The 16732-nt window shown below is 43.1% G+C and overlaps 1 protein-coding gene across 4 annotated transcripts in view; it reads right to left on the bottom strand.

The window, feature by feature from the left end:
• Window positions 1-14051: 14051 nt before the first annotated feature.
• Window positions 14052-16732, bottom strand: part of RPAP3 (RNA polymerase II associated protein 3) — a 37750-nt gene continuing 35069 nt past the window's right edge. For all 4 annotated transcript variants that reach the window (XM_036299347.1, XM_036299348.1, XM_036299349.1 and 1 more), the window contains exon 17: window positions 14052-15581. In XM_036299347.1, the coding sequence (XP_036155240.1) occupies window positions 15496-15581 (86 nt within the window). In that variant the 3' untranslated portion in view covers window positions 14052-15495. The remainder of the gene's footprint in view (window positions 15582-16732) is intronic.

Raw genomic sequence — 16732 nt, 5'->3', positions numbered from 1 at the left:
CCTGACCACCTGACTTTTGGATTTAAGTTCTGATGCAATACTACCTCGCTAGACTATAAGCACAAAGGCAGGAACAGTGCCATTCATTCATTTATGCAACAAGGTTTATTGAACAACTACTTCAGACTCTTCTGAGCTATTTGAAGTTCCAGGAGTATAGTAAGCAGGCAAGTTTCCTATTTGAAAAAGCTAACGTTCTAGGGATTAGAAAACAAACAAGAAACAAGTAACCAGTAAATAAAAAAGTTAAGTCATAAGTGGTAAGGTTTCAATAGGCAAAGCACATAAGCTGGCTAGAGAATGACAGTGCAGGTGTGTGGCCCCCAAAGAGAGTGCAGCTTCAGTCTGGGTGATTGGGGAGGACCCCTCTTAGGGGGTAACATCTGAGCTGAGACGTGCAAGATAAGGAAGGAAGAGAGTCCCAGCGAAAGGTCCCAGGCATGTTCAAGAACTAGAAAGGAGTGTGGCTGGAGTGAAATAAACCAGAAGAGTCTATCTGATGCCGGAGGTGAGATTTTATTTTCATTGTAATAAAAAGCCAACATTGTCTCCTTCACCACTGAATCCAGAGAACTTAGTGATGTGTTTAAGGTACATGTAATAGTCACTGAGTAAAATGCTTGTTACCTAAAGGAGTGAAAGAGTGAACTATATCCAGTTTCCAGCTCTAAGGAAGAAGGTACAGAACCGTGTATCCTGCAGGGGACTGAGACCCTGACATTGACCCAGGTGCACACGGAGGGCAGGGCCTGGTGGTTTGAAACCCGAGAATGGAGAACGGCCCATTGAAGGCCTTTCCCACTTTGTTGCACATCTACAATACAAGGAGTAGGAGATGGGAGGGCCATTACTGTGTGTGTGTGTGTGTGTGTGTGTGTGTGTGTGTGTGTGTGTGGTGCCCCTACTCACAATCTGCGCAATAGCTTTCCTTTTGGCCATGTGTACAATCCTCTTTAATCTCTGGAGGACAGAATGCATACGAGGACTGTAGTCCTCATTTCTGGTGACAGATTCTTAAGAGTCATGTTTGCTACTTCTGAGGGACCTGAGTATGAGCAGGAAGGGAAGTTGGCAAAGAAGCACACCAGCCTCCCCAAGGACGGGGGAGCAATGGGCTTAAGCCAGTCTGTACCTAACACTGTTTGCCTGACTCACCTGTGATATGCCACCTGATGAGACCGATTATCTGATTACCTCCAAGCCCCAGATTCACCGTAGGAAGTAAGCATGCAGGCCACTTCAAATACCGGTCCTTGCCTGGCACATTCTTATTTTGCCAAGAAATTTACCAGCCTACCCACATATTGCTTCTATCCCTCCAAATGCTCAAAAGATAGCACCTAGACAAGCACATGCTCTTCGGAGGGTGAGCCCAAAGTGCCACTGTGAACTGAGTGAACTTTGGCCTCCATGCTCTACATCCTCACCATTTTCTCCTACCATGCTCACCACCACCACCACCACCACCAGTGACCCATGCTGCTGCAAGAGCAGGGTAGGGACAGAACCTACACAGAACCTAGACACAGAACCTACACAGAACCTACAGACAGAAGAACTTCGCTGGAGAGAACATGGCAAAAGATCCTGGACAGAAACTGGCCACAGAACCTAGAGACAGAACCTAGCGAGAGAACATGGCAAAAAATCCTGGACAGAAACTGGCCAAAGAACCTAGAGACAGAACCTAGCGAGAGAAGATGGCAAAAGATCCTGGACAGAACCTGGCTACAGAACTTGGTTGGAGAACCTAGACAGAACCTGGCTGAAGAACCCGGCTACAGAACCTGGCAACCGAACCTGGCTGGAGAACCTAGCGAGAGAACATGGCTACAGAACCTGGCTGGAGATCCTAGACAGAACTTGGCTGGAGAACTGGCTACAGAACCTGGCTGGAGACCCTGACAAGAGAACCCGGCTATGATGATCACCTGGAAAAAAAAAAAGAGCAGGGTAGGGAGGCAGTGTTGTTTGGAAGCAGACCTGGTTTTGAATTGCAGTTTTACTACTGTTAGCAGTGTGGCCTCAGTCAAGCTACCCACCCTCCGTGTGCCTCGGTGAGCCAATCTGGAAATGTAAGAGAATAGCGTGGAGTATATTAAAATGCAAAAAGCACTGGAGCACCTAGCTCCGTATCGGGCATACATTCCATGTTCATGCTGTCCTTCTCCTCACTCCCCTGGACCAAAGTCCATTCCCTTGTCCCTAAGGACACTGCCCAGCACTGAGGGAAGATGCTCACAAACTCATTCTCCCAGAGATGTTAATATCCAATCAGTTTTATGTATTTCTCCTCCCAGTGGTATTTGAGTTCCAATCAGCAAGGTTGACTCCACAGCAATTCCTAGTTCAGGGATTTCATGTCGTGTGGCCACATTGGCAGGAGTAAGGCCTCCCCTAAGCACAGCACACCGGCCTGGGCCAAGCCCACGAGTCAGCAAACCGGGTATCTGTGAGTTTACCATGCCCTTGGCCCCACTTCCACATGGTACCACCATAGTTCATTCAAACAAGAGGCTAATGAGGAAAAAACACATAAAGCTTTGAAAAAAAAACTTATACACAGCAAACTTTTATTAACTCTAGGAGATAGATAAAAAATTCATTAATTTTTCACTTGAATTTTGAGTCAGATTCACTTGAATGCTGACTTTGATAAACGTTTGACAGTCCAGCCTGCTTTCAATAGCTAACTAGCTGGGATGGGCACTCTTTCAAGTCTCCCTGCTTTCACGTCTCTTCTTCACTCTACCTGGAGAGCTCTGATCACTCCTGCACCTGGCAAAATCCTACTCATCTTTGAAGGCCTAGCTCAAAAGCCATCTTCTCTGTAAAACTTTTCAAGATCTACATGCAACCATCCTGCAAAATTAGGCACACAATTCTTTATCTCTCAGTGTTTTGTTCCTACCTTTGGAATAAGGTTGGCCACCACGATTCCCACATCACATTGTAGTACAATGGGTGGTCTGTGCTCTGTCTCCCACAACAGACAGAGCAATGACAGGGCAAGAGCCCGGTTTAATCCCCTTTGTACCCCTGGTATCATGCACTGTGCCTGGCATACTGTGTGCCCTCAGTAAATGTTGGTGGAATTGAATTCGTTAACGTTGGGGGAAGTATCGATTCTCCTCAAGCCTCAGTTTCCTCCTTTATAACAGGTGACAAAGATAACAAAAGGTCAGTGTTCAGATTCAATGTCAGATGTGAAATACTGTCTTGTACCCAACATAGACCCTTATATATAATTAGCTCAATAAGTTGATCAAATTAATCCTTTCAGTAAAAAATATTTAGATATTGTGTGCCCAGTGCATCTCAGTAGACAGACTAGGCAATGACCCTGATCGCATGAAGTTTATGTATCAGAGGAAAAAAGGTGCCTAGAAAGCAAATAAATAAACCTGAGATATTAGTGATAAGCACTTTGTACAAAATTAAACAGGATGATACATAAAGTTATCTGGGTAAGGGAGCTGGTAGGAAGGCTTCTCAGAAGAGGTTCTGTTTAAGCTGGAATTCACATGAGCAGAAGGAACCCTATGAAGATATGGGAGAAGAGCACTCTGGGCTTGGCAACAGCAAGCGCAAAGGCCCTGCAGCAGGTACAAGGTAGAAGAATTTAGAAGAGAAAAACAAGGTCAGTATGATGGGAGCATGTTGATTTAAGGGAGGAACGAAGGAGATGCATTTGGAGATGTAGGCAAGGGGTAGATTATTTGGGGACCTAATAGACTAGGATCAGGAATTCATATTTTATTCACAGTGTAATGAAAAAACTATTTAGAGATACTTAATCTGGACAGTGACATGAAATAATTTGTTTTTAAAAGCTTACTCAATGATTGTTTAAAGAATGAGTTGTAGGAGCAAGAGTGGAGGCAGGGAGACCAGTTGCTCCTATCTGTAGCATAGGAAGGAGATGCTGACGGAAGATGGAGAGGAGAGGATCTGAATACCTTTCAGAGACAGAGCCAAGGGACTTACTGATGAAAAATGAGGGAACATGAGAAATCAAGCATTATGAAGAGATTCTGACTTAATTTTCTAGTGAGATTAAGTTGCAAAGTACATAAAATATTTTAAAACAATTAGTTGTAGGTGTACTTTTCCATATTTTTTTCTGGCTAAGTACAATTAAAAACTCTGGATATAATGATACAAGAAGGTTGAAAGTAAAATGATGGAAAAAGGCATATCATGCAAGCATTAATCAAAGGAAAACAGGAGTGGCTATGTTAATATTAAATAAAGTAGACTTCAGAACAAAGAAAATTACTAGAAACAAAAAGGGACATTACATAATGACAAAGGGATCAGTCCATTAGGAAGATACAGCACCAAATGTGTATGCACCAAACAGCAGAGCTGCAAAGTATGGGGAGCAAAAACTGATAGCACTGAAATGAGAAATAGGCAAATCCACAGTTATAGTTGGAGACTTGAACAGTCCTCTCTCAACAACTGATAGAACAACTAGACAAAAAATTAGCAAAGTACAGAAGAACTAAATACCATCAACCAATGGGTTGGCATTCATAAAACACTCCACTCACAACAGCAGAATCCATAGTTTTTTCAAGTATTCACAAATCATACACCACATCCTGGGCCTTAAAACAAATTTCAATAAATTTAAAACTATTGAAATTATTATTTCAAGGATAAGAAAATACTACAAACAAATCTATATAGTCACATCTGACAGCTTAGAAGAAATTGATCAATACCTCACAAAAAACACAAACTACTATTATTATTCAACTAGAGGCCCAGTGCATGACATTTGTGCACTGGAGGGGGAGAGTCCCTCAGCCCAGCCTGTGCCCTCTCACAGTGCGGGACCCCCCTGAAGGGTCCTTAGCACTGCCGAGGAGGCGGGAAAGGCTCCTACCACCACCGCTGCGCTTGCCAGCTGTGAGCACAGCTTCTGGCTGAGCAGTCCTCCCCCAGTGCTCCTCCTATGTTGAGCGTCTGCCCCCTGGTGGTCAGTGCACATCATAGCTACCAGTCTTTCCACCGTTCAGTCAATTTGCATATTAGCCTTTTATTATTATTATTCAACTAGAGGCCCAGTGCACAAAAATTTGTGCACTCAGGGAGGGGGGTCCCCTCAGCCTAGCCTGCGCCCTCTCGCAGTCTGGGACCCCTCGGAGGATGACCACTTGCTGGCTTAGGCCTGCTCCCCGGGCGATTGGGCCTAAGATGGCAATCAGACATCCCTCTGGCAGCCCGGCAGCCCTCGGGGGATGTCCACTTGCCAGTGGGAAGCAGGCCTAAACTGTAGTTGGACATCCTTAGCGCTGCTAAGGAGGCAGGAGAGGCTCCCACCACCACCGCTGTACTGGCAGCCATCAGCCTGGCTTGTGACTGAGCAGAGCTCCCCCATGTGAGAGCGCACTGACCACCAGAGGGCAGCTCCTGCATTGAGCGTCTGCCCCCTGGTGGTCAGTGTGTGTCATAGTGACCAGTCATTCGCAGTCTTTCTGCTGTTAGGGTCAGTTTGCATATTACCCTTTTACTATATAGGATAGAGGCCTGGTGCACAGGTGGGGGCCGGCTGGTTTGCTTTGAAGGGTGTCCCAGATCAGGGTGGGGGTCCCCACTTGGGTGCCTGGCCAGCCTGGGTGAGGGGCTGATGGCTGTTTGCAGGCTGGCCATACCCCCTTTAGGGTGAGGGTCCCCACTGGGGTGCCTGGCCAGTCTGGGTGAGGGGCTGAGGGCCGTTTTCAGGCTGGCGGGTGACTGAAGCTCCCAGCCTCTCCTTTTTTTCTTTTTTTTTTTATTCTGGGATTTATTTACCTTCTATAATTGAAACATTGTTGCCGTCACTGGCGCTTCCAGCTCTGAGGCCGGGGGCTGAAAGCAGGTATCTGGGGTTTGTTTAGCTTCTATAATTGAAACATTATTGCTTCCAGAGCTCAGAGCTGGGCCACGGCAGGCAGGGAACCTTGGCTTCCTCCATCACTGGAGCAAGCAAGCCTCCTGCTCGCTTCAGCTGCGTGGCTGCTGGCCGCCATCTTTGTTGGCAGTTAATTTGCATATTGCCCTGATTAGCCAATGGGAAGCATAGTGGAGGTACGGTTAATTACCCTTTTTGTCTTTTATTAGATAGAATATGAAATAATTTGATAATATTTAAAATTTGTAATTTAAAAGCTGCACACTGCCTCCAAATCTCTAGGCCTTTGCCCTGGCCAGTGTGGCTCAATTGGTTAGAGAATTATCCCATACACTGAAAGGTCTTGGATTCATACCCAGGTTGCAGGTTCCATCCTTGGTCGAAATGTGTACAGGAGGCAATCAATTGATGTTTCTCTCTCTCTCTCTCTCTCTCTCTCTCTCTCTCTCTCTCTCTCTCTCTCTCTCTCTCTCCTTCTTCTCCTCCCTCTCCTCCTCCTCTTGCTCTGCCTCCTCCTCCCTAAACACATATCCTTGGGTGAGGATTGAAAAATAAATCTGTAGACCCAGATTGTTTCACTGGAGAATTTGATCTAATGTTTGAAGAATTAGTAACAATCATAAACAATCTCTCCCAGAAAATAGGAGATAACATTTCCCAATTCATTTCATGAAGCCAGCATTACTCTTGCACCCAAACCAGACACCAACAGTATCAAAGAAGAAAACCACAAACCAGTATCCCTCATGCATATAGATGTAAAAAAAAAAAGTCCATAACAAAACATTAGCAAACATAATTCAGCATTATATAATAAATTCTAAATCATGACCTAGTAGGGTTTATTCTGGGGATGCAATCCTACATTAATATTTAAATATCAATCAATGTAATCCACCATATTAAAAAGCTAATGAAAAAATATAATCTTATCATGTACGGAAAAAGCTTTTGAAAATGTAGCATCCATTCTTGATTTATAAAAAAAAAACGCTCAGAAAAATAAAGATAGAAGGAACTTTCCTCAACTTGATAAAGAACAAACAAACAAACAACAAAAAACTGCAACCAGCATTATACTTAATGGCAAAAGGCTGCTTGAGATTGGGAACAAGGCAAGGATGTGCACTCTCACCACTCTTATTCAGCATAATATTGGAAGATCTGGCCAGTACAATTTTCACAAAAATTAACTCAAAATAAATCATAGATCTAAAGTAGAACACAAAACTTCTAACACTGAAATGCAAAGAGAAAAGAAAATGAAAAGACAATATTCAAGAACTGTGGGATGATTACAAAAGTTTCAACAAACATGTAATAGGAATATCAGAAGAAAGAAAAGAATGAGAGAAATATTTGAAAGAATAATAACTGAGAATGTCCCAAAATTAATGACAGACACCTACCCATTATACTGGTTTCCCTCAGTCCAGAGCCTCTCCAGGGTCCCAGAATGCAGATAGCTTCTGTGTTGGTTTGCTAGGGCTGCCACAGCCAAGGACCACAGACTGTGTGGCTCAGACAATAGAAGTTTACTTTCCACAGTTCTGGAGGCAAGAAGTCAGATCCTGGTCCAGCAGGGTTGGTTTCTTCTGGACTCTTTGGCTTATAGATGGCCCTTTTTCCCGTCTTCATGTGGCCTTCCCTGTGTGTGTCCTAATCTAAGGACAACAATCATATTGTATTAGGGTCCTCATAATTACCTCTTTAAGGGCCCTACCTCCAAAAACAGTCACATTCTGAGATGCGGGGAGTTAGGACTTCAACATATGAAGTTTGGGATCGAGTAGAATTCAACCTGTAACACCTTCCTTATGTTCCTTCATGCAAATCCTTTCTATAACTCCCTTTACCTTCATCATTCCAAAATTTGTTGGTATCTCATTTCCTAATGTCCTGTTTCCTTTTGGCTGTTTATAGTTTATTCATTTTTAATCCTTTACTATGATTTTACTAGAGGGAGAGAAATGAATGTGCTCAATCCCCCATCTTTATCCAGAAGCCCCTAACCATCCTTTAAATAACCAGCTCCCTCTGAGAAGTCCTCTTACCAACAAAGACCATAGTAATCTCTCATTTCTCTTAACTCCTAATTCGTTGAACATATAGCTGCCTTCTGTTTCATTTTTATTAGCCTTTGAGTTAACATATTTCTATTTTACCCAGTGAATATCCAGTACAGTGTTGTGGTCACTATTTGATTGATAAAAATAAGCATTTTTATGAATGTATATGACCCCATTCCTATAATTCAGAATCAGTTTTTTAATTGTTTTAATGTAGTAGGTTCATGAACACATTACATCATGATTTCACAATGTACCACCCTATTATACAGCGCCTTACAGGAGAAGGAGGTACAAGAGTTCACATCCAAATCTGAAAACAGAAGGCACACTGCCACCTTCTGATCAAAGCTAAAAATGCAGCCCTTAAAAGGACAATAACACAGCTCCAAGTTAAGTCAAAAGCAAGCCTAAGACAATTACACAAATGAGACTCTGATTTCCTTCTAACAAATGTTAGGGGTCGTGTAACTAAAATCGATATTGATCACTAGAGTAATGAAAAATTTAAACCTGAATTCAGGTGATGCACAGAAAGCTGACCTGTTAACAGGATCTTCCACGTTCACTTAAGGAGCCTCATTCCCTTCTGTGATTTTCTGAGTTTCCTTCAGGCCTGGGCTCAAAATTCTCTAGTGGTAAGTTTCTGCTTGATTGTTAGTGAAAACTTTCTTCTGCTCTGCTCTCTCAAATGCAGTGACAAATCCAGTGTGCTGAGAAATGAGATGGCAACATGCAGTGGCCTCACCAACACGTTTCAGACCGCAGGACCTGAGTTCAGACTCCACACCCAGTGTGGAGATTTGCCTGACTTACTCTGATGGTCCAAATCAGGCTTTCTTGGGTGGAAACAAAAGGGAGGGGGTTAGGAAAATGGGCAAAGTTCAGGTACCTGATGCAACAGACATGAAACAAACAAAAAACGTAAAGCCCCCGTTTAGGGAATCACAGCATTTTTTCTGCGTTCTTGTGTGTTCACGGGACTCTGTCTTCGGGAAGACTCTCTCATTGTTCTGGAAACACAATTTAAGTTTGGGTCAAGCATGTCTGAAGGAAGTGCCTGCCCTTTCTTCCAGGGAAGCCCTGCGAGCAGGAGTGATCCAAAGGCAAGGGCAGAGGCTGCAGACTGAGACGCTGAGGAGCTTCAGAGAAGTCATCTTCGCAGAGGCAGTGACCTGGGCCAAGACTGCAGCTGGTTTCTGCTTCCTCTGGCTTCGGCCAGCTGGTAGAGAATTCTGGACTTCCGGGGGTCCCGTGCAGAGCAGCAGTTGGCTCCAGGAACAGAGGCCTCTCCTCTTCTCGGTCCCATATGCTGTGACAAGGTCCTCAAGTATTGTTACGTTGTATCAGTCTCTGCCTTCTAGTATGACCCGTGGGTGGGAGGCTGACAGCGGGGCCTGTGCCCACACTTGGGGTTCAGTGGAGGGGCAGCAGCGAGGAGAGGAGGCTGCGAGACAGCCAGGCAGGGAAGCCTGCAGCAGCAGCCCAGAGAGCTGACAAGGGGCAGTCAGGATGGATTTGTGCCAACACTCCCTGGGCTAGTGTTTCTGGGCCCCAGTAGAAGACTGACGCCTCCCGGGGACACAGGAAGAAGGCGCAGGCCATGTTTTGGGCCATCAGAGGGATGAATGATCCCTAAAGCAGGAGCCTTTGAGGATACCTAGAGACAGTTATATAAGTCTATCTGAATCTGGTGCTCTCTGGAGTCTGCATAATGGGGCTTCATCCTAGACCTGTCCCCAAGAGGTCTAGGATGGGTTTCAGGCACTGCAGCAGGCCAGAGGGGAGATGCCTTAGGCAAGAGGCCTCCTCCAGCACTTGGTGGTGGCTGTCTAATGCAGGGCTAGAGAAGAGGACATGGTCATGTCTATAACCAAGCAGGGCTTCACCACGGCCGGACTCCAGGATACTACTACTGCCCTGGGTTTTGAACTGAAGGCTCTTAGGGCTAAAATCAGGTCAGTAGCAGAGAACCAGATATGCATGCCGGTTGTCTCAATTTATTGCTGGGTAAGCAATAGATGAGTCCTTTCCTTTCCTTTGATCCTCTTGTCATCCTAATAAGCTACCACCTGCCCCATGAACAGTAACTAATCACAAAGAATTCAAGGATGTTTGGCACAAAAAGCTTGAGGCAGAGTAGAAAGGAAAGGGTTGAACATGGTATAATCTTTGGAATAGCAAACCAAAAAGCACAGAAGTAGGACAACTTCTTGGTCTCAGCCTCGCCTTATGTCATTACAAACGCACTATTTCACTCTAGTTCAGGATCTGCCTTGACTTCATAGTTTATGCTCTGATGTTACATGCATATTCAATTATCCCAGTGAGAATAAATGCCCAAATCACCATTATTTAAATGGACTCCATAAAGTAACCATCAAAACAATTTAAAGTAAACATCAAAACAATTTATTGATGACAGAAATGGGGAAGCAGGGAAAGTAGAAGAGAAGCAGGTATGTGTATGCCAGTAGTTAAAACAGACCCAAGTATCCTATACAGACTCTTACATTTCCCACGACACACAGACACACGATGTGCACAAGCACACACACTATGTGCACATGCACACATATAACCATGCACCTCCTCCCTCTCAAAGGAACATCTGCAGTCCTCTGTGACTGCACTTTTGTGACATCTCTTCCTCTCCAAAGTCCATTCTGATACTCATTTCAGATGCAGGTCCCATGCACTAAAGCACTGGAGGAACTTCCCACGTGCACTCTAGTCCCTAGAAAGACCCTGACACACTAGAAAAGGGGCCTCTGCTTGGAGGAGGCCGATGGGGCTTCTGATGTGGCCATGGCTGGGCACTGCCTTTAGGGTCCTCCCTGCCTTTGAGGTGACACTCCCCAGTGACCTTACAGCCTCCCTGTGCGACCAAGACACAGGGGTCAGGCAACTACGCAGGACAGAGTGAATCAGGCAGAACAGGGCCCAAAGAAACACGAATTCCTTTCTCATGTGCCAACTACTACCACGGTGACGGGCAGGGAGGCCTCCAGGACCTACCTGTGGTTGACTGAATGAACTACAGAACTCATACAAGACTGTCGGCCACACTCTCTCCTCCCACCATCTTCGCTACCCAGGTTTCAGTATTGGGCAACACAATCAAAGATTACACCTTCACGTTTGCTAGACATGCTGGCAGACTTCTACTAATACTGAACAGCCTTGCTAAGAAATTAAAATTCACTTTCCCTTTGATTCTTATTGGCGTGCGTTCAGCCACATAGGTGCTATTTTCAAAAGATCCAGTGGGTGGCAGTAATACGAAAGAAATGCCAGCTGTCCTGCTTTTCTGTTCCAACTTGTTCAACACTGACTATAGCACAGAAGAGCCAAAGTGCCTGTCAGACTAACCTCTGCCTGACTCCCAGCTTCGCAGGGCAACTTGTCTCCTGGAGCCTGTTTCCAGGATGAAGTGAGATGATAGATGCAAAGCCCCTGGTACAGCATCTAGCACACAATAGAGTGCATGTAAATGACAGCTATATTAATCACCAAGCCTGTTTGAACTGCTGTGACCAGTAAGAGAGTTGCACATGAGAAATTCCATAGAAAATTCCTATTCCCTTTAAAAGCAGTTTCGGGATGGGGAGAGGAACTATCTGAACACAATTCTGTAAAAGAAAAGAAAATTAATCCCCATTGATGATGAAAAGGTCTTCAATGTCCAGGCAAGTTCTTTGAGCCACACTTAAAAGGCTCTTCATCTGGATCCTTCATCTCTTTCTATAAGGCTTGAAGTCATTCATTCATGTATTCAGCAAATATTTATTAACTTCATATTATGTGCCAGATAACAGGCTTTGGAAAGTCATCTCTTAAAAACACACTGCATGCTTGTAATCCCAACAATGTGAAGACTAATTCTGTCCCCACTGAATCCATTCATCATGTGATCCATGAACACAACCTGCGGGACAACTCACTTCTTGCAGGACAGTGATGGTCTAACTTAATCTTGGGCACATGGTTTGACAAAGGCCTTTCTGACTTGAGGATTTAATTTTAAAGTCAGCAACATATATTATATATACACCAGCCACTGTGCGAGTTGTTACAAATATAAAAATCAAAGCTGCAGCCTCTGCCTTCCAGGATCTGAGAGTTAGTGGGGTAATCAGGCAAGAATAGCAACTACAGTGAAGAGTGACGAATGCAATGACAGAAGTCTAGACACAGGACACGAAGCTCACCTGATGGGATCCAAGAAGGTAACCCCCAAGAGGAGACCAATTAGAAGAATATGGCAGAGCGTAGGAACTAAATAATGAACATTTGAACTAATTATAATGGAAAAAAAGTTAACATTATACAATTTTTAATGCAAATTCTAAAGCAAATCTTGGCCCAGGCTAGTTTGGCTTAGTGGTTAGAGTGTCAGCCTGCAAACAAAAGGTCACAGGTTGAATTCCCAGTCAAGGGCACTGTAACTTGGTTGCAGGTTCCCTAGCCCCGGTTGGGGTGCATGTGGGAGGCAACCAATCAATGAGTCTCTCTCACGTCGATGTGTGTGTGTCTCTCTTCCCCCTCCTACTCCCTCCCTCCCACTCTCTCTAGAAATCAAAGGAAAAAATATATTCAAGTGAGAATTTAAAAAAAAAATAAAAATATAAAGCAAATCTTGGGATTCATACTTCTTCAGGCTAGTCCCTATCCAGACAACACAACATGAATAATACAACTAGAGTAGTCCAAATAGCTGTAGATTAAATTAGAAGACAGCATGCTCTGAACCCACTCTGCTATTTTTAAACGCTGTAATCATGGAAACACTAACTCTGAAGCTCCTTTTCTTATGTTAAAAATGGCAGTAACACTACCTGCCCTGACTACTTGTAAGTTTCTTCTAAGGATCACATAAGAAAAGATCCTATATAATAAAAGCCTAAGTGTCCGGTCATTCGGTCATCCGTTCAACCAAAGAGTAATATGCTAATGATATGCTAAGGCCACTCAACTGCTTGCTATGATGTGCACTGACCACCAGGAAGCAGACAGTTGACCAGTTGACCAGTTGCTATGCTATGCACTGACCACCAGGGGGCAGTCAACCAGTCACTATGATGTGCGCTGACCACCAGGGGGGGCAGATGCTCTGACCAATAGGTTAGCTTACTGCTGGGGTCTGGCGGATTGGGACTGAGTGAGATGGGCCAGACATGCCCTGTAGCCCTCCCGTGGTCCCTCCCTGGCTAGCCAACCTCCCACATCCCTCCCCGGCCCTGATCGTGGGTGGGTGGGAGATAATCAACCAAAAACCATCTATATATATAAAAGCCTAAGCAACTGTTACAACCAGTCGACTGGTTGCTATGATGCGCATTGACCACCAGGGGGCAGATGCTCAACCCAGGAGCTGCCCCCTGGGGGTCAGTGTGCTCCCATAGTCAACCTCCCACAGCCGGCCAACCACTTGCAGTCCCTCCCCCCGGCCAGCTGGCTGGCCCCGATCAGCCCCTATTGGGACTGGGTGAGATGGCCACAATCACCCCGGTCACCAGCCAGGCCGAGGGGCCCCACCCATGCACAAATTCGTGCACCAGGCCTCTAGTCCTGTATAATAAAAGGCTAATATGCAAATCGACCAAATGGTGGAACAACCGGTCTCTATGACATGCACTGACCACCAGGGGGTAGACGCTCAATGCAGGAGCTGCCCCATGGTGGTCAGTGTGCTCCCACAGGGGGAGCGCCACTCAACCAGAAGCCAGGCTCATGGCTGGCGAGTGCAGCGGCGGTGGTGGGAGCCTCTCCCACCTCTGCTGCAGGCAGGCAGTAAGGAGCAAAGGGTCCCGGACTGTGAGAGTCCCAGACTGCGAGAGGGATGTCTGAGTGCCAGCTTAGGCTGTAAGCCAGCAGGTGGACATCCCCCGAGGGGTCCCAGACAGCGAGAGGGCAGAGGCCGGGCTGAGGGACCACCCCGAGTGCACAAGTTTCATGCACTGAGTCTCTAATGAGAAATAATTTTTTTGCCTTTATAATACTTTTCTATTCATCTAAATCAACTTCTTACTAACGGCTTGAGAAAAAATTCAAGTCATTCAAAATTCAATACACATGTGTAAGCTATACATAAAAGGCTAAATTTTATTGTTTGTTATATACCATAAAAAGACAATACAATTTGCAATGCATAACATTAATAAATTCTAACCTAAGGGTACCGTGACTATACAAACTATGATCATCTCAATAATTTATATCTGGACAATAATCTTTGTAAATAGATTATGATTACTCATGCAATTGTAAGTATAACAATGTATGATGCAACAAAAATTATCAACAGTGTAAAATACAGTTTTAAATTTGATGCTGATAACAGCTATAGGATGGTGACCTAGTATTCATTGTTGGTGTTAATCCTCACCGGAGAGTATTTTTCCATTGATTTTTAGGGAGAGTGGAAGAGAGAAGGAAAGACAGAGAGAAACATCGATGTGAGAGAAACACATTGATTGGTTGCCTCCTGCACGTGCTCTGACCAGATATATGCCCTTGACTGGAATCTAACCCAGGACGCTTTGGTCCACAAGCCAATGCTCTATCCACTGAGCCAAACCAGCAAGGCGACCTAGTATGTTTTTTAACAATTTGATACTCTCTAAAATAAAGTTGATTTTAACAACAGTTACAGGATGCCCAAAATTTGCTAGGTTGCTACTTTTAAATTTACTAAAATTGATTCTTGCTGTTAAATTAAATTAGATTGTACAAATATTAATTGAGCACCTAACCAGGTGCAAAGGACTGTGCCAGGTACTGTACAAAACAAGGATGAGTGGAATACTAACCCTGCTTTTAAAGGCTTTATAGATAGATACACACTCATACACAACACATACACACATAAGCTGTATGCTAATTCCTACTTAAATATTCCCAGTTTTTAAATTTTCTACACTTTGCTTTAGATTATGTGCCTTTAGTATATATATGATGTGGATGTCATGAAGAAAAAATCTGAAGCATTAAATCTAAGGATGCTGTGACTCCTCAATGAGCCGATATAAAGTCTAGTTAAAAGTCTCTTTTCAACATAAATACTAAAAATACTTATCCTGCAGCTAAGTAATTTTGTTAATGAACTGGCACAATGATATTAAAAAGTCTTATAAAGAAACAATCCAGTTACCTACTTAACTCTCTCTATACAAATATAACTTTACTCATATGCTAATGAAGCAGCTTGCCATGTAGAAATAATGTTACACTTACAGGGCACTGGAGAATATATCTATATCTATAACATTTAAATGACTTACAAAATACTGATCTTTACAAATATACCTCATTATTTATATTTTTATTTTCAGAAAAGACTTATAAATAGATCACTTATAAAGAATACATTTCTCACTAAATCACAATTCACTTTATAGTTAATTAACTTATATCCAAAGTCCTGTATAATTTCATTTTCTTCAACGCAAAACAAAACTTTATTTTAGTAGAAAAAAATTTACATGTGAAATTCAAAGACAATAATTTTAGTAAAAATGGAAATCAACCACCATATCTTTTCTTGAGTTCTTCAACAGAATTATCCTTCAACCCTGAGTTCTCTATGTGACTGAATAATATATGTGCAACTGAAAAAGAAAAGAAAAAAAGTGTCCCATTTTAATCTCCATTTTTATAAAAGTTTAGTAAAACAAAAATTAAAGGGAATAATCTGATCTGTCAAATAAAACATTTTACATTTGAAAGTTATAATATAAAGGTTATTTCTAAATTCTAATTCAGATATTTAAAAACCAATCTGAGAATAGAAAATTATATAGCAATCCAATGTTTACCAAAATATTTTGCTTTAGCAGTAAAAAATTTCCTCTACACCCTCAATGACATTAACTTTACAGAGTAAACTTAACTCATTCTAAGCTTCCTAAAATTTTTACTCTATTTAACTATTTTACTTAATATTATAATTAACTGTTTTTCAAATATTATAAATAACTTTATTTTAGAAGAAAATGTTATATCTCTAACTGAAAATTAGCAATAACATCTACAAAATCATGTTGATGGGCTAGTTATACATTTTATAATCTATATATATAAAAGCCTAAGTGACCAAACGACCGGTTGGCCAGTCGCTATGAAGCGCACTGACCACCAGGGGGCAGACGTTCAATGCAGGAGCTGCCCCCTGGTGGTCAGTGCACTCCCACAGCCAACCTCCCAGGCCCCTTCCCCCCTGATTGGCTCCGTTTGGGGGGCCGGCTGGCCTTCTGATAGGCCTGGATCGCTGGCCAGACCAAAGGACCCCACCTGTGCACGAATTTGTGCACTGGGCCTCTAGTATATCATAAAATAAGATATATAACTATTAAGTGTTCAAAGATCTTCCTATAAACTATGTAAAATTCTTTATCTTTCACACCACTGAATGGTCCACACTCTACACTTTGGAAAAATACTGTTATAGTTCATCTATTTCTCAACATTAAAACTAGCTAACAATTGTTAATAATAATGGCAATAATAGAAGATAAGAGCAGCTAATATTTATTGAAAGTTTAGTTACATGCCAGGAACCATTATAAGTGCTTCCCATGTTTAACTTAGTGGACAGTGGAGACCCAACCAGGATGGAAGGCCAGTCTGAAGAGCCAACTCACATTCTTTGAGTACACTTTAACTTATCACATTATAGTGGCAAGAAATTCATTCATTCAACATGCTTCTACTAAGAAGTTATTGTGTACTAAGCACTGTTCTATGCCTGAGGCCTAGAAAA

This window comes from Myotis myotis, unplaced genomic scaffold, assembly GCF_014108235.1.
Source record: "Myotis myotis isolate mMyoMyo1 unplaced genomic scaffold, mMyoMyo1.p scaffold_m19_p_3, whole genome shotgun sequence".
In the NCBI taxonomy this organism is placed as follows: Eukaryota; Metazoa; Chordata; class Mammalia; order Chiroptera; family Vespertilionidae; genus Myotis; species Myotis myotis.
The sequence above is the reverse complement of the archived record's forward strand: the minus strand, read 5'-3'. Positions and strand labels throughout refer to the sequence as shown.